The 25498-nt window shown below is 31.6% G+C and overlaps 1 protein-coding gene across 2 annotated transcripts in view; it reads right to left on the bottom strand.

Moving 5' to 3' along the window:
* Nucleotides 1-11744: 11744 nt before the first annotated feature.
* Nucleotides 11745-25498, bottom strand: part of LOC139518099 (patched domain-containing protein 3-like) — a 67424-nt gene continuing 53670 nt past the window's right edge. For both annotated transcript variants that reach the window (XM_071309766.1, XM_071309774.1), the window contains 4 exons: nucleotides 24111-24266; nucleotides 22747-22760; nucleotides 22177-22371; nucleotides 11745-14560 (listed from right to left, as the gene is read on the bottom strand). In XM_071309766.1, coding sequence (XP_071165867.1) covers nucleotides 14443-14560; nucleotides 22177-22371; nucleotides 22747-22760; nucleotides 24111-24266 — 483 coding nt within the window. In that variant the 3' untranslated portion in view covers nucleotides 11745-14442. The remainder of the gene's footprint in view (nucleotides 14561-22176; nucleotides 22372-22746; nucleotides 22761-24110; nucleotides 24267-25498) is intronic.

The following is a 25498-nucleotide window of genomic DNA, read 5'->3' as shown; positions in this document are numbered from 1 at the left end:
AAAAAAGAGGAACGTTGGTTTTAGGGTCCTTTAGATAATGTATATAAAAACGAGGAACGTTGGTTTGAGGGTCCATTAGATAATGTATATAAAAACGAGGAACGTTGGTTTGATGGTCCATTAGATAATGTATGTAAAAACGAAAAACGTTGGTTTGATGGTTCATTAGATAATGTATATAAAAACGAGGAACGTTGGTTTGAGGGTCCATTAGATAATGTATATAAAAACGAGGAACGTTGGTTTGAGGGTCCATTAGATAATGTATATAAAAACGAGGAACGTTGGTTTGAGGGTCCATTAGATAATGTATATAAAAACGAGGAACGTTGGTTTTAGGGTCCATTAGATAATGTATATAAAAACGAGGGACGTTGTTTTGATGGTGCATTAGATAATGTATATAAAAACGAGGGACGTTGGTTTGAGGGTCCATTAGATAATGTATATAAAAACGAGGAACGTTGGTTTGAGGGTCCATTAGATAATGTATATAAAAACGAGGAACGTTGGTTTGATGGTCCATTATATAATGTATATAAAAACGAGGGACGTTGTTTTGATGGTGCATTAGATAATGTATATAAAAACGAGGGACGTTGGTTTGATGGTCCATTACATATTAGATAATGTATATAAAAACGAGGAACGTTGGTTTGATGGGCCATTAGATAATGTATATAAAAACGAGGAACGTTGGTTTGACGGTCCATTAGAAAATGTATATAAAAACGAGAAACGTTGGTTTGATGGTCCATTAGATAATGTATATAAAAACGAGGGACGTTGTTTTGATGGTGCATTAGATAATGTATATAAAAACGAGGGACGTTGGTTTGATGGTCCATTACATATTAGATAATGTATATAAAAACGAGGAACGTTGGTTTGATGGTCCATTAGATAATGTATATAAAAACGAGGAACGTTGGTTTGATGGTCCATTATATAATGTATATAAAAACGAGGGACGTTGTTTTGATGGTGCATTAGATAATGTATATAAAAACGAGGAACGTTGGTTTGATGGTGCATTAGATAATGTATATAAAAACGAGGAACGTTGGTTTGAGGGTCCATTATATAATGTATATAAAAACGAGGGACGTTGTTTTGATGGTCCATTATATATTAGATAATGTATATAAAAACGAGGAACGTTGGTTTGATGGTCCATTAGATAATGTATATAAAAACGAGGAACGTTGGTTTGAGGGTCCATTATATAATGTATATAAAAACGAGGGACGTTGTTTTGATGGTCCATTATATAATGTATATAAAAACGAGGGACGTTGTTTTGATGGTGCATTAGATAATGTATATAAAAACGAGGAACGTTGGTTTGATGGTCCATTAGATAATGTATATAAAAACGAGGAACGTTGGTTTGAGGGTCCATTAGATAATGTATATAAAAACGAGGAACGTTGGTTTGATGGTCCATTAGATAATGTATATAAAAGATGAAAATGAAGTGAGCTTGATAATAATATCTATTTTTGTTAAAAAGTCTCTATAAGACAAAAGGCAAAAACTTGTCAATAATGGTATTAGTCAGACATTAATGATATAAGAAGTTAATTAATGGTTTTATTTTAAAAAAAAATTCCACATCTAGGTTTTTACTTCTGGTTGCTTCTGAATTATGCTTAAGGTTTCAAAGATAAGATGAAATTTCGCTAATAAAACTTATAGTCGACCTTCTGCTAGGAATTTGGCATTATCACGTAATTTTAATATAAATGATATATAGATTTATGAGTTTGACTGTCCCTTTGGTATCTTTCGTCCCTCTTTTTTTCTTCTTCTTTATGTCATAACGTAAGTCCCATCTCCTTTTCACAAATGTGACACACCGAATAAGACTTATAACCGGATTTGCACTAAAATGGACAAAACGACGGAAGCCTCATGTGAAGCAGGATCTGCTTACTCTTCTGGAACACTTTGGGATTAATTTTTGATGTTGCGTTTTGTGTACTATTGTTTGTCTGTTTGTCTATTTCTTTTTTGGCCACGGCGATGTCAGTTTATTTTCGACTAATGAGTTTGAACTTCCGTTTTGTATCTTCCACCTCTCTTTCACTTTAATTTCTGATGGATATGTAGATATTAGAAGGACCTATACAGCAAACATATTTTTCTTATTTATATGTTCGCATGACAAAAAACATTTTTCCTAGCAGTCTTTATATCGAAAATGAGGTGGATAGTGGACATATATATATATATATATATATATATAAATAAAGGCAACAGTAGTATACCGCTGTTCAAAACTCATAAATCCAGGGACAAAAAACAAAATCGGGGTAACAAACTAAAACCGAGGGAAACGCATTAAATATAAGAGGAGAACAACGACATAACACCGAAACGTAACACACACAGAAACGGACCAAGCATCAGACAAAACACCACGAGAATAACAAATATAACATGAAAACCAAATACATAATATATACACGGAAACTTCATAACATAAGGCATCCGTAAATCTAGATACGACTGCAGATATCGAACTGAACAGTTGGGGATAGAACAGACATTAAATTCAAACTTATTACAGCTCTGAATTTAGATTGCCATTAAATATTTGACACACCCTTGGTTTCTAGAACAAAATGAATGTGGTAAAATTACTGAAAAATATGAAAGTGGAATTTTACCCATTATAGACCATTATTTTAATTTAAATATATACGGTAAGTTTCGGTATATCCAAGTTAACCAAGCATTTCATTTATTTGTTTTACTTATCATGCTTATAAACAATATTACACAAGTTGTTTTAAAGGGGTTCGCTTCATAAAAAAGTATATAGGATTCTGAAAAAAATATCATACATAATTACAAACAAACCTAGCTACCTATGTTTTTCAATAATTTACAAAATAAAAATTAAAAACAAATAGTTTTCCAAAATTTAATATCTCAATGAAAGAAAGTCTTAAAAAAATTTAATAAACCTACCATAATTATATCAAAAATTATCTAATATAAAAAATTCAAAACCATATTTGTACATAATTTCTACTATAAGATTAGATTAGAAGCTGTATCTATTTTGAACTATAACTCTACTTATAGTTGTATTAATTGTGCAATATAACTTTGAATTTTGATTGTGATTACAGTTTTCAAATTACAGTGGCCAAATACCTAAAATAAATACATGGTAAGAATCAGCATGGTCTTGAAGTTTAGATTCTATGTACTGACGTTATTTATCATCTTAATTACGTGTTATAGCGTTCTTTTATTGTTTAGTCCATTTTGATTAACATCCTTTTGACGTGGTTCGTTACTAAATACTATACATCCCGTTATTGTGTTAAGTATAGTAAAACATGCTTCAAAAAGGAACCAGTGATCAATATATTGGAGTTTCTAATCGACAAAATAATATTGAATTCGGAAGTAGACTTTTTCAACAAATTTTCGGCATTCCTGATAAAGAACTTTCAGTTTTTATTTTTTTAGGTGGAGTTCGGTATTTTTTATATTTTCTGGTTGATATTAACTTTGAATTAAGCCCCGATTTGATAGCTGATAAAATTTATGTTTATAATTTAGAATGAGTCAAATCTCTTAAAAATACCCAACAATAAAACCTGGTATGGAAGAACACTTTTGTGGTTTAGGTTCCCTATATAGTGAATAAAGATCCAGTTCTTCATCTTTGGTTGAAAAATCAAAGGAACATAGATAAAGGCAACAGTAGTATACCGTTGTTCGAAAGTCATTAATCGATTGAGAAAAATTAAATCCGGATTACAAACTAACACTGCGGGAAACACATCAAATATATGAGAAGAACAATGACACAACAGAAACAATAAAATGCAACACACACAGAAACGAACTATGATATAACAGTGGCCACTTTCCTGACTTATTACAGGACATTTTTAGTAAATATCGTGGGTGGGACCGGGCTTTGTGGCTAGCCAAACCTCCCGATTTTATGTTAATATTAGATATAACACTAAAATGACAACAGTACATAACAGACTACAATACAAACAAATGGAAGAACATACAGGACAGAAAAATTATACACAAATAAACAATACAATAGAACATTTCGACATGCTTATAGTTTTTATTACACCCCAGCTCTTTTTTTATACTTCTTAGTTTCTATATTTCCTAAAACACGTGTTTGAATAGATCTATTGCTACAAATAACAATGGATTTTAGCCACAGGGTGCTTCTACATCCCGAAAAGACAGTCTATTGTTATTCATAACAATTGAAATTGATCATTTTTCAAATAACATGAGCAAAAGAAAGTACTAATAGTGTCACCTACAAATGGTTTAAAGACATTTAAAAAAAAACCCACATTTTAGGAAATTACAATAGCAGGAAAATAAAAAATATTAAGTATCTGGTTTTTTTTGTTGATAAAAACAAAATCTTTTAAATTCTCATTTGCTTCAAGATTTTTTCCCCAGTCATATTTCTCTATTCTAAAGCATTGATCTTTAAAAAAAAAAAGGGGGGGTAACTCCCGCCCACCCAGATTGCCCCCCCCCCAAAAAAAAAGAAGGTTCCTTCATATTCAATCTGTACATTTGTATGTTGAGCGTGTCCAGCCATTTTTAAAAGGGGGTTCCTAACCCAGGAGAAAAGGGGATTGGTTCCAACTTTATGTCCCCATTCAAATGCACTGACCGTCCAAATAAAGGGGGTTCCAACCCCGGAACCTTCCCCTGGATTCGCCACTGCCGGTCGTCGGGTTTCTCATCTAGACACATTTCAATCAGTGTGTCCGAATATGAATGCTTGTTTATTCTTGAGAAGAGGGGGAGGGGGCTTTTTTTATAAAGCCGTAAGATATATAAAATACATTTATGATTACCTTAGTTAAACAGGTAAGTACTTTGGATTATAATAATACCTTTATCTTTAGTTGCTTCTAGCAAATCCAACGCTTGACTCATGTTGTCGTTCGTCTTATACCCAGCCGTATTAACAACTGCATACAAAAATCAAGATGTGTTTTTTTTTGTGACAAGTATACACGAAACAGGGTGTTTGTTAGTTATACACCTCGGGATACGGCTTGTCTAGATAAGAAACCCCTCCGGCGGGGTTTCTTTTTCAGACACACATATCCCTCGGTGTATAACTATTACAGAAACACTAAAGTGCATCAAAAAACAAAACGACAATGCAATACACATAGAAACGAACTATAAGATAACAATTGTCATTTTCCTGACATGGTAGAAAACGTTTTAAGAACAAATTGTGGGTCGAACTTAGTTTTGTGGCTAGCCAAACCTTCCACTTTTATGGCAATGTTAAATATAACATTAAAATGGCAGCATTACATGACAGGACTACAATACACATAAATTGAAGAACATACAGGACATAGAAACACACAAATAAACAATACAATAGAACAATACGACAGGCTAATAGTTATTAAAGATACCAGGTTTATAATTCAATACGCCATTTGGTTATGGTTATTCAGGATTTCTTTCTTAGTGTCATGAGGGTATATGTGGAGTTTTCAAGAGAATTGTCAATATCTAATGCAATAATCAAGCACTTTATGAAAGTGATTTTCACACAAAAACGATGTTGTTTTGGACTTTATCGGGGACAATAACACATTTGTTATGGAGTTAAGACGGGTGCTTTGTACCATTTGGGTTTCAAAGATTGACGAAGCACATGTTTTAAAAGGGTGTTCCATTACTTTTTTAACTTTTAATTTGTGTCAACGACTTCAAAAAAAAAAGTAGTTAAATAAACTTATCATAAATACCAGGAATAAAATGTTGTATATGCGTCAGAAGGGTCTACAAAAGCCGCGATCATCAGTGGCACTCGAATCAATAAAAAGTTAAACAGGTCAAATAAAGTACGAAGTTGAGGAGTATTGAGGACCAAAAATTCCTAAAGGTTTTGTCAAATAAAGCTACGGTAATCTATTCCTGAGGTAGAAAAGCATTAGTATTTAAACTAGTATCTCAATTGTTTGTAAAACAATTGAAAGGTCTTTCCTGTAAAAGTGATGTTTTCGTAATGTACTTTGTATGACCTTTCGTTTGATATACGACAAGCATAACTTCTGAAACTTTTCGCTTTTTACACTTAATGACCTCATCCGCCTACATTTTTTGAGATCGGAAGTATGATATATGTATCACAGGGTAGATGAGCTTTCATTTGATATGCGACAACGTCATGTTCTAGAAAGTTTGATTTTTGCACTTAATAACCCCATCAAACTACTATTTGGAGGTCGGGAATTTGATATTTCAAATGTACACATCATGACCTTTCAAATGATTGTACATTATCATTTGATATACAACAACCCTATCATTTGATATACAACAACCCTATCGTAAAAAAAAAATATTTTTTGCACTCAATGACCCCTTCCAACCAATTTTTGGGGGACGTCAATTTGAAATTTGAAATGTACGCTTTATGTTCTTTCATTTGATATGCGACAACCTTACCATCTGAGAAATTTGAATGTTTGCACTAAATGACTCCACCCGTCCCCCTGGGATGAAAAGGGGGTTTAAAATTTTCATTTTTAAGTAGAGTTTATTAAGACCTTCAATTTGATATATCAGATGACCCCATTTGACAAAGTGCAAATAATGATGCAATATCAACTATATAAATAGAAGTTATGAAACTTACAAAGTCAATGCAAAACTTGAAAATTTTAAATTGAATTTTTGGTGTTTTTTTCCATGGAATGTTTTTGGTATTTGGTCAAACATATAACTATGTTAACCTCTTCACTTTTTAAAAAATTTTAAGTGGTAAGCTCTTGTTGATTCAGAAATACATGCCTCCGCTCGCAAAACTGCAAACTGCATTCTCTCTAAAACGACAATAGATATCTCAAAACTGTTAAATGATAAATGATCTACAGTTGAAGGACAATATTATAGAAAAAGAATTGGGACAATTTCAAAGTTCACCAAGGTCACAATTAATCATCAAATATATGATGCAATACCAAACTTGAGAACCGGAAATCGTAGAGACATGGGACTATCACCATTCAACTCAGGACCACTTGACCTTTTTAAATATCACAAGGTCAAGGTCATAGTATAATGTGAAGGTCAAGGTGAAATTTCATCATGACCTGATATTGACCTCAAATTGAAGGTCTTGAATTACTGATCATCTTTGCCGTTTATAGTAGGTTGATATCTGTTACCTTTAAAAAGATATACACACAATACTATATTTTTAAGAATCATCCCGTTGTAACTTTTGAACAGACGGTCAGACATTTTTGGGCTTATTGTATAAAATGTAGAGCTCGTCGAGAAGAACATTTTATGCGCTGTATGTATGCAGCAAAGTCTTATCGTTTTCCTAATATGTAAGCTTGAAATTGCAGCGTAATTTTTTTTTTGCACTCGGTGACCTTTGACCTTGGGTGCATATTGAAGGTCACATGAATTAAAGATTATTGGTCAAGGTTCAAGGTCTCTATGACTTCCGGTTCTCGAAAATAGAATTTTTCAAAAATTATTTATAATTTTTAAAGGGAAATAACTCCTTATAAGGATAAGTAACAAATTAATTGTTTATGTTCATAAACATTGCCATCTGTTCTTGTACATGCTGTCATTTTCAATTACATTCTATCTCAAATACTTTTTGAGAAAAATGCAAATATTAAAAATTGCTATAAGGGGATATAACTCTCAAAGGGGATGATGAAATCCTATGCAGCCTCATGTGGTAATACATCATGATGATATCTACCTATTGTCCATATAAGGTCATGATATCTTTTAAAACATTAAAGGGGGGCCATGTTGAAAAAAATCAATAAAAGTGAGATAACTTCTAAAGGGGATGATGAAATCCTACAAAAGTTCATCTGGTAAAAGTTCACGATGAGGTCTATCGATGGTCCATATTTGGTCTTGATAACTTCAACAGAAAGGGGAGAAGGCCCTGTCAAAAAAATGTTGGAAGAAAAAAAAGAAAAAGAAAAAAAAGAAAAAAAAGAAAAAAAAGAAAAAGAAAAAACATTAGAAAAACAATAAGGTCTTTCCCATGTAGGGGAAAGACCTTAAAAAACATTAGAAAAACAATAAGGTCTTTCCTCGCGGAGAGGAAAGACCTTAAAAATTCAAAGTGTTGTCAACAGTTAATTTATGATTACGACCATATCAAGGATTCAATTCATGTCAACACAAAAGTGCCGAGTACTGGGCCGGTGTGCAAGTATGCATTCTCGCGTTTAGACAATTACCTGAATCAATAATTATTTTGAGGCTTGTTTTATAATTGATAAATTTCGGCTGATAATATTTTGGGGCTTGGGCAAAAGACATTTCACATAGAAGTGTCATTGATAATGCTTAGTTATAAGAAATTACGTTTAAAAAAACTTTCATATCTTCGCATGGGTTGGACGAAGTTCAGATACAGTTTGTTGTATGTTGATGTCTGGCGAGCGGGGAAAGAAGAAACAAATCAGGTTAACAACTAAAAACTAACCAAGTCGTGTGTACTTGAAGCGAGTTCAGGTTATTTGGTAGGATCAGCTTCTCTTAATATGCATGTAGACCAGATTCAATTAAAATGTAAAATCATTTTTAATTATATCAGTCTTTAATAAATATTAGCCTGTAAAAAAACTTGGAGCATGAAGTTATGTGGTTCGGCTGTTACATTTTCATAGGAATAAGATTTGATTGACTTCTATATCACTGTATTAAATTGTGAGTTGGTAAAAAAGTACATATAAAACACACTCATATAGCTACTTAAGAATTTATTAGCTCAAGGTTATCGAGATATATTTAGTATTCTTAATATAACATAGCGGAACCAATCACATTCAATTTAGAATCCGGCTCCTTATCTGGAAGAACAATGCTCCATGACCAAATCACAAAATACAACTTGAAAAACTTTAAATAATAAACAAATGCAGTACAATTTTGGATCAAACTTGAAAATTGTTTTCAAGAATTGTTTTTCAATTTATAACGGAATTCTGGCCGACCAAAGCTGAATGACCAGATATTCAAGTTGGTGCCATTTGGGCATGGTATAAAGCTAACACTAAAAATCAAATAATTATTTTTTTGGTTAATCTCATTCAAGATACGTTTTTCCAATTTATATTTTAAAGTGATATAATGTACAAGTAGAATCGGAAGTAGCAGATTATTTGTCAGTGTATGAAATCAGAGACATATATACGTCTCTGATGAAATGTAACTTGTGTTAAAAGCCTGACCTAAATATGTATGTTCCTTCTTAAAATTATGTTAAGTGTTCAAGGAAAATAATACGTCGTAAAACCACAAAGTATGTACTCTACATATTTAGGTTCTTTTTTGTATACCAAATATAATGCACTCAGATTAATCATACAAGATGAATTTCACAACAAATAAATAATTTTCCCGTCATTTCACCATCATTTGTAAGAGGTAGGAATATACTCTTCAAATGAGTAGTCTTACTTACATGCTGTAAATATATATACAGTTCCTAGTTTTTAGGTCATAAAAAAACTTACTTTGTTGAGAACTACACTATTAAATTCCCATAACAAATACATCGAGGATGAAACATCGAAATACTAGATCGTTTGATCGACATTGATATAGATGGACGACTTCAAACTGAATCTTTTGGTAATAGCAATAATTTCAACTTTTCTAATGTCAACTTCCCGTTTCTCAGCAGTAGCACACCCTTTGCTCCATCTTATTGCGTTGCCATGTCTCACTTAAAACGTGACTCTTGTAAAATCACAATTAATAGGTTTGCCCTTATACAAAATCATCTCAAAGAGTATGAGGATAAATAACTGAAATCGACACTACACAATTTTAATGGTCACAATAACGAATTGGTTGACAGGTACGATGTTTCAGTGTCTCTGCATACGTTTTCTCAGTTTAATATCTTCTGAAGATCTGTAATTTCATTAATTGTTTCCTATTCCTGATTGTAAAATTTTGTCCAAGTGTTAATTCGTATGATATGTTATGCATGCACAGCAGGTGATGATAACTCTGTGGACACACATGATTTTGCTCCTTTTGGAATTCATGCGATTCCCTAAGTGTTTGTACATTGTAAATCCCTTGATATATCTCCTTTTAATCGATTTACTAGATTAAACAATGTTAACTACTGTTGCCTTACTGCATTTGTCATCATTTCAGCATATAATCCAATAAGATCATTAAAGAAAAACAACAAACAATCGTATTCCGTACGTACCATTTATTAACAAACATGTATAAAACAAGAGTGCACACACTGAAATGTCTCGCCTTCTTTACTAATCATTGATATTATGTTGATAGTCCTAAGTATAAAGCTTTATTACAACTGTCACATGAACGTTTCATTAACCAAGATAACTAAACAAAGACCAATGAACCATGAAAATGAGGTCAAGGTCATTTGAACCATGCCAGGCTGAAATGTACAGCTAACAATGCTTCCATAAAACAAATATAGTTAACCTAATACTTATAGTTTAAGAAAAATAGACCAAAACAAAAAAACTTAACACTGAGCAATGAACCATGAAAATGAGGTCAAGGTCAAATAAAACCTGCGCGACTAATATATAAATCATAAAATATTTCCATACACTAAATATAGTTGACCTATGGCGTATAGTATCAGATAAAAACACAAAAACTTAACTATAACCACTGAACCATGGAAATGAGGTCAAGGTCAGATGACACCTGCCAGTTGGACATGTACACCTTACAGTCCTTCCATACACCCAATATACTAGCCCTATTGCTTATAGTATCTGAGATATGGACTTGACCACCAAAACTTAACCTTGTTCACTGAGCCATGAAATGAGGTCGAGGTCAAGTGAAAACTGTCTGACGGGCATGAGGACCTTGCAAGGTACGCACATACCAAATATAGTTATCCTATTACTTATAATAAGAGAGAATTCAACATTACAAAAAATCTGAACTTTTTTTTCAAGTGGTCACTGAACCATGAAAATGAGGTCAAGGACATTGGACATGTGACTGTTGGAAAATTCGTAACATGAGGCATCTATATACAAAGTATGAAGCATCCAGGTCTTCCACCTTCTAAAATATAAAGCTTTTAAGAAGTGAGCTAACACCGCCGCCGCCGCCGCCGGATCACTATCCCTATGTCGAGCTTTCTGCAACAAAAGTTGCAGGCTCGACAAAAAATGGCATATTTCCCTTCACATATTTGCATATCTTTCTGATTCTAATACTGACACACACTTTTTAATAAAATATGATAAATACAGAAAACAGTATGGGAATAGGTACTGGAAAGAAAGTTATATCTAAAGAAATATTTTCAAAAACTGTTCTAAATGATTTCTTTATTTACGACTTTAAGGCTCCTGTTGTTGGCTGTTGTTACATAAAATGTATTTTTATATCTCTGGAAACCCTTAATACAATGTACTTTATAAAGGATTTTGATTGTACGTTGTCTCTGTCAGCATCAAGCATTTTCTCCTAAATATATAAGAAAATTATTTTATGATTGCAGATAGATCCATAAGATTGCAAACTTTTTTAAAGAATATCTAAAATATACTTTCATAGTGCATTTCTAATAAAAAAAAAAGCATGCAAAAAATGGAACACTTGGTTTATCATGGAAAATTTCTGAGCTGCAGTTCATTAATCCAGAACAAATGTATTCCCATCTGCAAAATATCGACAACAGTCACAATCATTATTTTTATTTCTACTACTCTTTTCATTGATTTTAAATAACTTTAATATATACACATAAATGTGTAACAATGTCATTAGGTTTCAATAATGTCAATTCTATTGTTCCAAACATAATTTGCAAAAAGTTTAATTGGAAATCTGATCTAGATGTTACCCCCATTTTCTAATCAACTAACTGGCCTAATGGTCTATGATTGTCTTTAATGTGATAAAATAGCTAACTAGATATCAATATATACAAAAAGTATAAAGATTACACAATGATTTTTGTTTCCCAATATTGGGCATTTACTGACTGCATGACTAACTTCCTATCATAATTTCCCAAATGAAATAAGGCTATTCACAAAACTCACTGGAATTCACCTAACATTTTTAATTTATACATATCATTAAAAATGAATGAAATCTATTCATTACTGACAAAAATACCCTGCTTCATTTCAAGAATTATAGCTCAATAATGTTACTTAGACAAATGTAAATATATCTTGTCAGAAGAAACAAGTAATAATTGAATAAATAGGAAAATAAGGTTATCTTGAAAAAAATGTATAAGATTGTTTACATTTATAACTATTCCTAAGTGGAAAAGATGAGGTGTGGCTGATGCCAATGAAAATGTCACCCTAAACCCTTGTTAATAAAAAATGATTATTAAAATATATGACCCTTTCAAGCAGTATTATCAATAAATATGAGTATAACTTAAAAATTACAAATTTGTAAATCAGTAAATCAGTAAATCAACAGTTATCTAGTAAGCATGACAACTAACATAACAGAGTAGGTTTCTAATAAATAAATAAAATAAAAATTAGTAACAGTAGTTAACATAAATAGACAATAAATAAACAATTAAACCATACAATAATTTCTTTTGTAATTTGTGACCCTGACCATACATAGTTATACTACTATCGTTCTGTTCCTTTCCCCTCACCCTTAATATACCTTGTATGTATACATGCCCCTCACCTAAAAGAAAGAAACTAAACCCTGGGCTCATTTGAGTTCCTTCTAAAACAGAAAACAGTGGATAGTCAATGATTACAAAATATCTTATCACTGATTTATATTAACCTAAAACCCTGATATTACCTAGTATACATATGTCACACCCTCAGTTACTTTTATGACATGGAAGACAATAATATATACGAGGTTGTAAAGCTGGAGCTTTAAGAAAAAACTATCTGAGGTCAGAATATTTTTCTAAATGCAATCAAACATACAAATTCAAATGTTTCATATTATCACAAACTTAAGCACTAAAATAAAATAATTACGATTACATAAAACGTAATCACCGGTCACAACAGTTCAAACACTAACAAAACTGCACATACTTAAACAATTGATATGTCTTCATAAGAAAATAAATTAAAATCTGTTTCATCAATCAACATTACAATTATTGTATCCTAACTAACATTTCATTCCAACTTAAAATACATGTCATCTGTTTATACCTTGCATAATATAGTGAAAACTATTAGATGAATAAAATACACATGTTCACTCTTACCAGGTTACATATATTACATTATTGTTTACCTTTTTAAAATATTCAAATATACATGTAAATATACATGTATCTATAGATTTATTCTAAAACAACAAATAGGCATGAGAATTAATGATGAGTTTTCAATCTAACTTTTTGATAACTAGCCATTACAAACAGTTTTACTGGGCAATATCTGGTTGTTTCAGTTCTATAAAACTTTACTATTTTATGTTGAATTTCTGTTTTTTTAAGTCTATATTTAGGCCCTCTTTTTCAGTCTGATATCTTTGATGAATTTTAATTGAAAATCAGAGAGCACATAGTATTTAAAAATGTATACACTTCTCAATAATGTCTTTTAAGTTAATATAATCAGTAGTGATGTAAGAACACTTATTTCAAGAAAAGCAAGGATACATAGTACAGCATACACCAAAATATCTCATTTTACCTACATAGTTAAAGGTTTACCTGTACTTGAGAAATAAACTTCATATGTAAATTTGACAAAGTAAATAAACTATGAGAAATACTTTTTTTTTTATTTGTACTTCATTTGCAGACACAGTTTTGGTCAACTGATTAATTTTTGAATGTCCTCTTGCAGTAAAGTAAAATCAATTAATATAATTGGTTTTTCTTTCAAACAATGACAAGCTTTTTTTTTATTTTAAAAAAATAATAGTTTAAACTGGTCAATGATTTGATACAAATTAAACTTTAAAACCAAATTGATAGATTGATTAATTGTTGGTGTTCCATTCCATTTTCTGCCTGTTTGGCTAAAGATTGCCTATCAGTTTTTACTTGTGAAGAAAGATGGGTATGCAGAGAGCATCAAAAACCCTTGGCATGAGTTCTGGCATCCCTAGTCAATAAAGAAAGGCGTTTAACACACATACTACAAGCAGGCATCAATATCATATCCTCAATATTGACAGGGGATATATTACTGTAAATGAAACACTTATATCACTCTGCCAAATAAGGTCCTAAAACATATTTGAAGCGTTGTTATGACAGCCAGAAAAATAATTTCCAATGGAAACCACAGTGTCTACATACATAACCCATTAAATATACACATTCACAACATTCTTCCTAACTGCAATTGAAATAAGTGGTGTAAAATAACCACTTTATTTGTCTCAAGTTCAACAAATATAAAAAAACACCTGTGAGAATCATCTTCCTTCTTCATTATTTACAGTAACTTTATCTTGTACATGATTTACAGTAACTTTATCTTGTACATCAGTATCAGCAGCTGTAGTCATTTTATCTGTATTCCTCTCAATTAAACTGAAATAGAAAATTATTGTTATTTAATTATGCTTTGATTCTGATCACAAGGAGTCATGAAAAAAACTAGAACATTTATTATGATTTTCAGTCTGATACAGGGCTGCATTTATAAGCAATATTCCCCCCCCCCCCCCATTTGCTTTCAAAGAACAGTGGGTTCATTTCATTAATGGAAACTCAAAAGAGAAGATGCAATGCTCACCTTTGATATTGTTTAAAATATATTTTTTGGTAAAGCTGTTGCTCGATCAGTTCTATTATAACTAAAACTAAGTTGAAATGACCATTATAGGTGAAAAAGCAAAATTAAACATGTACTAGAACACACCCGCGAAATCGTGGGCATTCAGAGCGTGGTTGAAAGTATGTAAAGTGTTGTAGGAAGAATTTTTGTAAAAGATGTAAGTAATTACAGTGTACTGGAGAATTTCAGGAAAAGCATCAAAAGTCATAGGTATTTGGGGACAGGAAAATGTTTTTTTATCCCTCCTCCTTTATTTTCAAAATTCCCAATTTTTTGTTTTCTTTCAATTTCAATATGAACATACATTCAGTATGTTATGAACATTCAAGTCAGGAGCCTGTAATTCAGTGGTTGTCGTTTGTTTATGTGTTACATATTTGTTTTTCTGCCATTTTTTGTACACAAATAAGGCAGCTATAGTTTTCTCGTTTATGTTGTCAGTTTTACATGTCATTTCGAGGCCTTTTATGGCCAGTTATGTGGTATGGGCTTTGCTCGTTTTTGAAGGCCATACGGTGACCTATAGTTGTTAATTTCTGTGTCTTTTTGATCTCTTGTGGAGAGTTGTGTCAATGGCAATCATACCACATCTTTTTTTGTAATCAATGAATTTTTGTAAAAGATTTGACTGGAGAATTTCAGAAAAGGTATCAAAAGTCATAGGTACTTTGGGACAGGACAATTGTTTTTCTAGCCTGGCTTCTCCTTTTTTTTCCATCCAAATTCCCATTTTTTTCCCTCCAAATTCCCATTTTTTTCTTCTTATTTTAATAACACATGAATAATTTTAGCGCTTATCTGTATATTCTAAACATTCATTACTATAAATAAAGAAATAAAGTGTATTTGCTTTTTACTTTCAATTCTCAGTTAACTGATCTATCCACGGCGGTCATTGATATATTATACAGACCCTCTTTATTTAATAAACTCAGTGCCCACCGTGGATAGTAAACTTGAAAATGATAGCAGATATAAAATACACTTTATTCGTAGTATATGCATGTTCAAAGTATACAGAAAAATGCAAACCGGAAGTATAATATGACTTAAAATTTCGTTCAATGACAGAAACAATATCCAGATGCCTTTTTTCTTGTTTTTTTCCCCAAAATAACTCAATTTGAATAATATGCACTTTACCTTTAGGCCACAGAGGCATGATGATAAATTAATTGTGGAAAGAAGAGAAGCGACACACAAAATGAGGTCTTCTCCTTTAATAGTATAGATACAATGATTAAGTGAAATTAAAAGTGAACTTTCTGTGCTAGAGTGTCTAGAAACTAAAATTATAAATCATACAAGACTAACAGAGGTTCCTGACTCTAATTAATTATATTATTACTGTGTAGGAAAACCTTCATATAACTGACAAATCTAAACAAAATAACATGGCCTTTTCAATTCTGAATATTCTCAAGAGAAGAGAAAGCATAATGAAATTATAAGTTTCAATATATTGCCATTTAACAGATTTACTTATTATTGTATAATAAAAATGTCACTTAAATATTTAACATCAAATCCTTGATCATAATGGAATATACAAATAGTATACAAACAAAATTAGGTATAATTCAGTATTCTGGCATTATTAGTATTTATAAATGTAAATACGAAATTATGATGTTCAATTTTCTAATGAAAATAACAAGAAAAAAGAGTATTACTAAAATAGCATGCTTTTAAAATAAATGTTAAAAAGAAAAATATGCAGTGACTAGACTTTGTACAATTGAATACTATTTATTCACATGTTTTTGATATACACTTTTAATTAATTTTATATATATTTAATGCTTAAAGCATGCATACTGTAAATTTGTCATAGAAATAAACATGTATGTCCTCCTACAAAATTTTACATTACGCTGAAAGTAAATAACGTGTTTTTTTCCAGACTGACCTTGTGCCTCCATAAGCCTATGCCATGACGGGTCACATATAGTTTTTGGGTTAATCGCCAAAATCAAGAGAATTAAACAAAAATTATCAATCAAAGGCAATAACTCCTTTAGGAGTCATCTGCTAATTTAGGTGCACCCTCAAGGAGTTAAATCTCCACATTCTGGACATTTTTGTCCTGTCAGATTTTCTCAATCTATTATATATGTATTGTTTTACATTTTGTCATGTTGAAGACATTACAAAATGTGTTCTTCTCAATGTTGAAGGCATGACTTTAAAGATCTATTGTTGATTATATTCACTATATTTTGGAATCTACTGGACAATTGTCTTGCTGGCATAGAAGTTAACAAGTAAAGGTCACCTTGCAGTCATCAAAAAGAGTACACCCATACTGCTTGGCTATAAAAGGCCACAAAATGAGAAAGTAAAACATTAAGGATATGGAAACTATCAACCTAATTTATGTATCAATAAATGAAAAACAAATATGATAACCAGCAACAAATAAACCGGAATTTAACAAAAATAAAACACCATTGTAAAATACATTTTGTATCAAAATACCTATTTGGATAAAGATGTTGCTAATATCTAATTTTCAATGACAAGATCTAAAAATAGGCTGTCACAACGACAGCAAACCGGATTTATTAACATTTATTTGTGTCCTGGCAATATCACAAAAACCACAAATGATGAATGGTGAAAGTGAAAATCATTAATATCATATTTGACCTCCATTTTGCCATCAGTACCAACATATTACAAATTGAAAAGCTTAGGTTGAATGGTACATGAGTAAATGCAACAACATGAATGGAAACACCATTTTTCGATCTTTCAAGAACCATAACTCCTGAACGGTAAAAGTCAAAATCAACATTATTGATCTTGACCTCCATTTTGTCATCAGTAACAACAAATCAAAATTTGAAAAGCTTTGGTTGAACAGTTCATGAGTAAATGCACAGACACAACTGGAAACACCATTTTTCAATCTTTCGAGAACCATAACTCCTGAACGGTAAAAGTCAAAATCGTCATTATTGAACTTGACCTCCTTTTTGTCATCAGTAACAACATATTAAAATTTGAAAAGCTTTGGTTGAACAGTTCATGCGTAAATACAGGGACACAACTGGAAACACCATTTTTCAATCTTTCAAGAATCATAACTCCTGAACGGTAAAAGTCAAAATCATCATTATTGAACCTGACCTTCATTTTGTTGTCAGTAACAACACATTAAAATTTTAAAAGCTTTGGTTGAATGGTTCATGAGTAAATGCACGGACAACTTTTAGAAGTTTGAAGCCATTAAGCTGTTGTACAGACACATGTTTTATGAACATCTGAAGGACGTTATTTGTACTTTATTCAAGAGTCATAGGTGTATCCTTATCATACTTTTTTTCTTCCCGCTGACCTGTTTTATGGAAATTTCATGATAAAAACCTTTTGTTTTAAGCTCAAAAGATTAATTTCAGGTCAAGAGAAATTATGTCGGTTTCTATTTTTTTCTCCAGTTTCCTGTTTCAGGAAATATTATGATAAAAAGCTTTGTTTTAGCTCATATCAGTAAGTATGTCAGTTCCTTATAAAATCATGAATTGAATGTTTCAAAGCAAGTAACATTTTACAATTTTCCTTCCTGTTTTCAGAGATTTTATCATCTAACCTTAGTTTTTACCTCAAAGAACTCATTTCTGGTCATGAAGTTTTGTCATTTTCCTTATACAGTCTGCATCAAAATCTTTTTTTGGTCAAAAAAAATTTTGATGCAGACTGTATAAGAAATAACCATAAATCGTTTTTTAGATACAGCGCGACATGTAAAAACCCCATCCCCCTTTTTTACAAAATACTCAAAAATAAAATTTTGAATCATCACCAAAAATTATACAGATCTTTAGATTAATTTAACTAAGAATTGTGTAAAGTTTTAAGCAATTACCATAAATCATTTTGAGATACAACATGTGAAAACCGAATGCTCCGCAGGGTGCAGCTTTATATGACCGCAGATGTCAAACACTGAACAGTTGGGGCAAGTATGGACACAACATTTAAGCTTGATACAGCTCTGAATTTGTATTGTGATTAAATAGATGACACAGCTTAAGTTTCTGACACAGAATGGATGTGGTCCAATGAACCAGCTATTGAATATTAATCCCCTCAAAAAGAGTTTGCAAAAATACCTATTCATTTTAATACATCATAAAATATCAAAATATAAAATGACATACAGTCATGGTTAAAATTAATATTAATTAATAGTAACTTCTAACATGTCTAAATATAAATTTACAGCTAATCATCTCAAGACAATCATCATTTCTTAATACATTATTTTCAAGCAGTTTGTAAGGGAGTTAATCAAACACATATATATATATATATATATATATTATGTACACAGCCATGTATCACCATCATTGATGGCAATCCGATGGATACATCTGTTGTAGTGTTGTCACTGACTCAGACGTACTTATAAATATAATTATTTTCTGTGACTGTATATTACATTAATTTGTAGGATCCTTTACTATAGATAATTTAGCTGATCTGTAACAATTACATCTTCATGCCTTATATATCATGTACTGTAGTACGCCGCTAGATTAAAACTGACGAGGAAAGGTAACACACGGCCAGCGAAAGCTCTTTTTTTGAGAGCCCAGGTGGTCGTGTGATCTAGCGGGACGGCTGCAGTGCAGGCGATTTGGTGTCATGATATCACAGTAGCATGGGTTCGAATCCCGGCGAGGGAAGAACCAAAAATTTGCGAAAGCAAATTTACAGATCTAACATTGTTGGGTTGATGTTTAGACGAGTTATATATATAACACAATCTTTCAGACTCATATAATTTTTCCTGTTTGTGTAGTATTGTCAATTTTGATGATCCAATACCTATATAATACCTCCCTTACACTGCTTTTAAATTGTTTAAATTGTCCTTTAACCAGAAACCCCCTTGTTTTCCCCCTTTTTTGACCCTAATTGCTAACTGATTAAAGCCATAACCCCCAATAACCATCCCTTCGTGGTATGGAAACTTGTAGTATAATTTCAGAGGGTTTATACACTTAAATACAATCTATTGACTGGAAACTACAAAAATGTTTATTTGGGCCCCTTTTTTGGCCCCAAATTCCTACAACGTTGGGACCCTAACCCCCAAAATCAATCCTAACCTTCTACCTGTGGTATAAAACATTGTGGTACAATTTCAGAGCAATTGAAATACTTAACCAAAAGTTGATATCCTGAAAGTAGAAAAATGCTTGTTTTGGGCCCCTAATTCCAACACTTTAGACCATGATCCCCAAAATTAATTCCAACCTTCCTTTTGTGGTATTGAACCTTCTTGATGAACTTCATAGATATCCATTCACTTAAACAAAGTAATTGTCCAGACAAGTTATTGACAGGAAACTACAAAAATGCTTATTTGGGCCCCTTTTTTGCCCCAAATTCCTAAACTGTTGGGACCCTAACCCCCAAAATGAATCCAAACCGTCTACCTGTGTTATAAAACTTTGTGGTACAATTTCAGAGAAATTGATATACTTATACACAAGATGATATCCTGAAAGTAGAAAAATGCTTGTTTTGGGCCCTTTTTCGGCCCCTAATTCCAGTACGCTTGGGACCATCATCCCCAAAATCAATCCCAACCTTCTTTTTGTGGTATTGAACCTTCTTAAAAAAATTGATTGATTTACTATGTCAAGCAAAATCTTACAAATCTGTTGCGCAATATTGTGCAATTAAAGATGTCTTCTTTTTACTTTTCAAAAATTTGGAATTTGAGAAATTTAGAAAAAAAAAATTGAAAACAAATATCACCCCCCTCTTTTTTGGGTAAATAGTCCAAAACCTGACATTTCTTTATACATAATACATAATATACAAGTAGTGTAAGGGAGGTTAATCAGAAACAAACCCAACATTGTATGTTAAATGTTTTAGAATTACCTCCCTTAGACTGCTTTTAAATTGTCTTAATTGTCCATTGACCAGAAATACCTAGTTTTTCCCCTTTTTTTGCCCCTAATTCCAAAACATTTTGAGAAATAACCCCCTAAAGTCAATACTAACCATCCCTTCATAGTATGGAAACTTGTGGTTTAATTTCAGAGAGATTCATACACTTAAACATAAGTTATTGTTTGAAAACTACAAAAATTATCATTTTGGACCCCCATTTGGGCCCCTAATTCCTAAACTATTGGGACCATCACCATAACCCCAAAAATCGATCCCAACCTTACTTAAGTGGTATTGAACCTTCTTGTAAAAATGTATAGAGATCCATACACTTAAAGTTATTGTCTGTAAACTAGAAAAATGCTCCTTTTTGGCCCTTTTTTGGCCCCTTTTTCCTACATATTTGGGGAAATTAACCCAAAACTGAATCCAAGTCTTTCTTGTGTTAAATGGAAACTTGCGGTACAATGTCAGAGAGATCCATACAGTTACACACAAGTTATTGTCTTGAAACTAGAAAAATGCTTGTTTTTGGCCCCCTTTTGGCTCTTAATTTCTAGACTGTTTGCCCAATAACCCCTTAAAATAAATCCCAACCTTCTACTTATGGTATTAAACATTGTGGTACAATTTCAGAACAATTGTAATACTAATACACAACTTTTTGTCCTGAAACTAGATAATGCTGTTTTTGGCCCCTTTGGGACCATAGCCACCAAAATCAATCCCAAGCTTCCTTTTGTGGTTATAAACATTGTTGTTAAAAAAATTTTGATCTCTTTTTACTTATTCAAAAGTTATTATTGGAAACAATCCGTCTTGGGACGATGCTGAAGACGACGATGTGATACCAATATACTACCAATTTTTTTTTAATTTTGCGGTCGTATAAAAAGGAGAGAGGGTCTATGGACTGTAATGTGAACTGAGGGCACATTGGAAAGGGGCAGATATTTTTACAGACCCAACATAAGAGTTATTGCAATGCTGACATTCTCTCTTATTGAGGCATCTGATTTAAAGTCCCAATCATGACCAGACATGGCTGTCTATTAAAACATCCTGCTCAACCATTTGAGATACTAGGATCAAGAAAATTACCATGTTATAAACACTTGCATAATACATCCTTCATTTTATGCAATTATTTCATTATGAAAACATTCAATAAAGACAAATAAAAAATCAAATGAATAATGATGAATTTGAAGACTAAAAAAATTAAATGGAATTTTATTTTGGTTGAATGATCAAAAGAATTTGTTGATGCATTATACTAGTCTCTCATCATGCTCATGGTTAAGAATGCTAAACAATGCAGAAGTGTCATTATATTGGATCATTGGTCAATGGCGGTATACCAGCCTCTAATGGTTTCCAATGCTTAACACCACAAAAGTGACATTATATTGGATCAAAACCATTTTCATTTGGAAACCATTTCAATTAATCTTACCTTTCACTTTCTGGTAAAAATCCTGCATTTTTATCCACACCATTTGTTCTTTTTGATTTCACTATTGGACTAGAAGTTATTGCACATGCTCTACCATCTGTAACTTCTGAACTGTTACCAGATTCTGATTGGGCAGACCTCAATGGACTATTCTCTGAACTGGTGTCCTGTCTGATACAGCCAGAATCAGCATCCCTGTCAGTAAATAACTAATGTTATCAACCTCAACACCACATGTTAAAGAATTGTCCATTTTAAGAAACAAAGATGATAATACCTTGCTTTAAAATTAAATTATTACTCTCCTCAAAAAGGATTATTCAGGCTAAATTTTTAAAGTTTGTATTTGTGAAATGCTGGCATATAAAAAGGTCTTATTTATTCTTATAAACTTTAAAACCTCTATTTAATTTTATTCATAAATACTTGTTAATAAAAGCGACTTATGCATTCTTATAAAATAAAAAAATAAAAAAATCAACAGTTAATGAAAATTCTTTTATTCTTTTTTTGGTATGAGGAAATACATTGTAATAGCTATAATTCAAATGTATATTAATCTCTACTTACATCTCATAGTCTTCCTAAAAATAAGAAAAAAACAAGATTAAAGTATACTAAATATAATATGTAGTAGCACATTTCATCTTAGGCATACCTGTCTATCAAAATATTGAAAAACTAGAAGTAGGTGTAGACAGATACAAAATTTGCTTGAACACTACTAATGTTCATTTGTCAACTTACTGAATTACTTATTGGACAAATTATAGAAATATCATAGTAAAGTTAACCAGCTCTAACTCAAATACTTTATGGGAAATATAATGTAATTCAGTTTGACAGCTTGAGACATAATAATATCTGTTTTCGACCAACTTACCTTAAAATTACTACATTACCCAAAAGAGAAGATTCATTTTTTTAGCAAAGTATGGCCTAGAATTTCAACTTCATCATTAACTATCAAAAAGACCACAATATATTTCTTAAATGGGTATATTTCAAAAACCTTAATTATATGGTGCTAGGAAAAGAAAATTTCTTCATTAAAGTGTATTATAGGCTCCAAAGTCCATTTATTTTGAAGATGTTGCATTTATTTTGGAGATATTGACAATTGATGATAATTTTGTGCATTTTTCACCCCTGAAAATTAAGAAAAATGTAGGCTGAAACCAACAATCCAAAATGGTCTGTAATCCACAGGTGATAAGATTAATATCAAATATTTTATTTCATCATCCCTGTACTAACTTTTGTATGCATCAATATAAATAAATAAATTTGGAAAGTGTATGAAAAAATTTGCAAGCTATACACTGTCAATTATAGAGTCTTATTTAGAAAGGAAAATCAAAGGATGATAACTGTAGACTGCAAACCAGTAAATAACAAAAGCAGAAAGTAATATATTTACATAATTATGCAATATGCATAAAGAAAAATTTAAATTTATTGAGTATTTGTTCTTAAGCTATGGCTACAACTTTCTCTGTCAAAGTTGTCTTTATACCTTACAGGTTGTTTTGTTTAGGCTTATTCTAATTTGTAAAAGTTTTTTTGTTAATATACTTATTTGTTATGTACTCAAAAAAGGAAAATCCTTATTATGATTTCCTTCAATGCAATTAAAAACTAACTTCTAATCCCATGTACTTCAATTTCAGATCATATTGGTTTTGTATTTCCTTTTACAGGGGGTTTCCCCTTTATAGTCCATTCAAGATACAAGATAATTTGAGTACATTGTAACTTAATCTAAGTTTTGAAATAGCATGATTTAAATTACATTAGTGTAAATTTTAATAATAGTCAATAAAATATTCTTACAGATTGTAATGGCAGCAGGAAATAAAAGGCTATGACTATTTCAATATAGCTACATACTCTGTTGTAAGAAATGAAAAGTGAGGAAAAGAACTTTGACTTACCTTTTCATCAGCACTAATTCCATTTGAACGACCATTATGTAAATATTTCTGATTATCTTCTTCGCTGTGGTAGGGCTCTGGTCCTATCCAACTTAATATAACCGGTAAATATGCTAAACCATGGAATAATCCAAAAACAACAACAGTAAAAAATACCTAAAATTGAAAACAGTTGGGTTCAAAACAAATAAATGGACAGCATCCTATAGATAAGTACCATTTCAATGTTGATAAGAGACCCTGTAATTAGTGGTAGACAGGTGACTATCAAATCTTAAATTTAAGTATTCATTGAATTATAAATCAGAATAACATTCTCCTAGTTGGTTTAGAGGCTACCATTTTATGAACTCTTCTAACCAAAACTGTTGTAACTTAATGAAATCACAAGGTAATTCTTTCATGTTTGGTTCAATTCAAATGAGATTGATTGATTGATTAATTGGTTTGTGTTTAACACCACTTTCAGCACTGTTAGTTATTTTGTGGTAGATAGTTTTATTTATTGGAGGAAATTAAGAAGCCAGGAGACGTTAACTATGGAAAATTTTGTGAAGACATAGTAAAATGCCATAAACCCCTACAAAATCGATCTCACCAAAAGATATCACAAATAGTATTTTAAATATTATATAAATAACACATAGCTGAGAGGGTGATAGAGCGACCATGCCAGGGCTGTATAGCCAGTCAAGGTTGATTAAATCTTCCATCAACAGGGTGATAGTTCAAATTGATACTCAGAGAAAAAATTGTTGACTGAGGTGAAGCCAAGGTTGACACATGTTTTTCCAAGAGGTAACAATCTGCTTTATTACACTTTAAGCCTAAGTGTTACCAAATTTTTTTAAATTGGATGTTTAGTAATCATTCAGTTTTTTATTTTAAGGTATTATAACAACCATCTGCTTTTAATATAGCTCACACATGATCAATCATCTCTGCAAAGGGGATAGAATATCAGCCAGGGGATAAATTAAAATGTCTCCATCTTATTAACCAATCAAAATCTGACATTCTATTGTGAAGTATGATAAATTTTACCATAAAATTTCCTAATGTTATAGTTGTAGGTTTTTTAAAAATTGCTATGCTCATTAAAAACATCTTTTAACAGTTGGTGGTGGGTTGAGTCATGTGTTGAAGGAAGGGGTGTATAACTTTGGATAAAATAGACTGGTTAGTAAGGACATTATCTGGTTCTCAAACTGAATCTGAGGGAATTCTAATGTTGTTCTGAATTTCAAAAAAGAGTTATATTCAATGTGGATGCCACAGCCAGCTTTCTAAAAACTAAATAATAATCAAAGAGCTGACAGCTCTGAGGTGGAAGAAGGTGAATAAAAGGTAACTTGAATTACCATAAAAGCAGCCCCACTAACGCAGCC

This window comes from Mytilus edulis, chromosome 1 (genome assembly GCF_963676685.1).
Source record: "Mytilus edulis chromosome 1, xbMytEdul2.2, whole genome shotgun sequence".
Taxonomy (NCBI): domain Eukaryota; kingdom Metazoa; phylum Mollusca; class Bivalvia; order Mytilida; family Mytilidae; genus Mytilus; species Mytilus edulis.
This window is presented reverse-complemented; position numbering and strand designations above follow the sequence as displayed.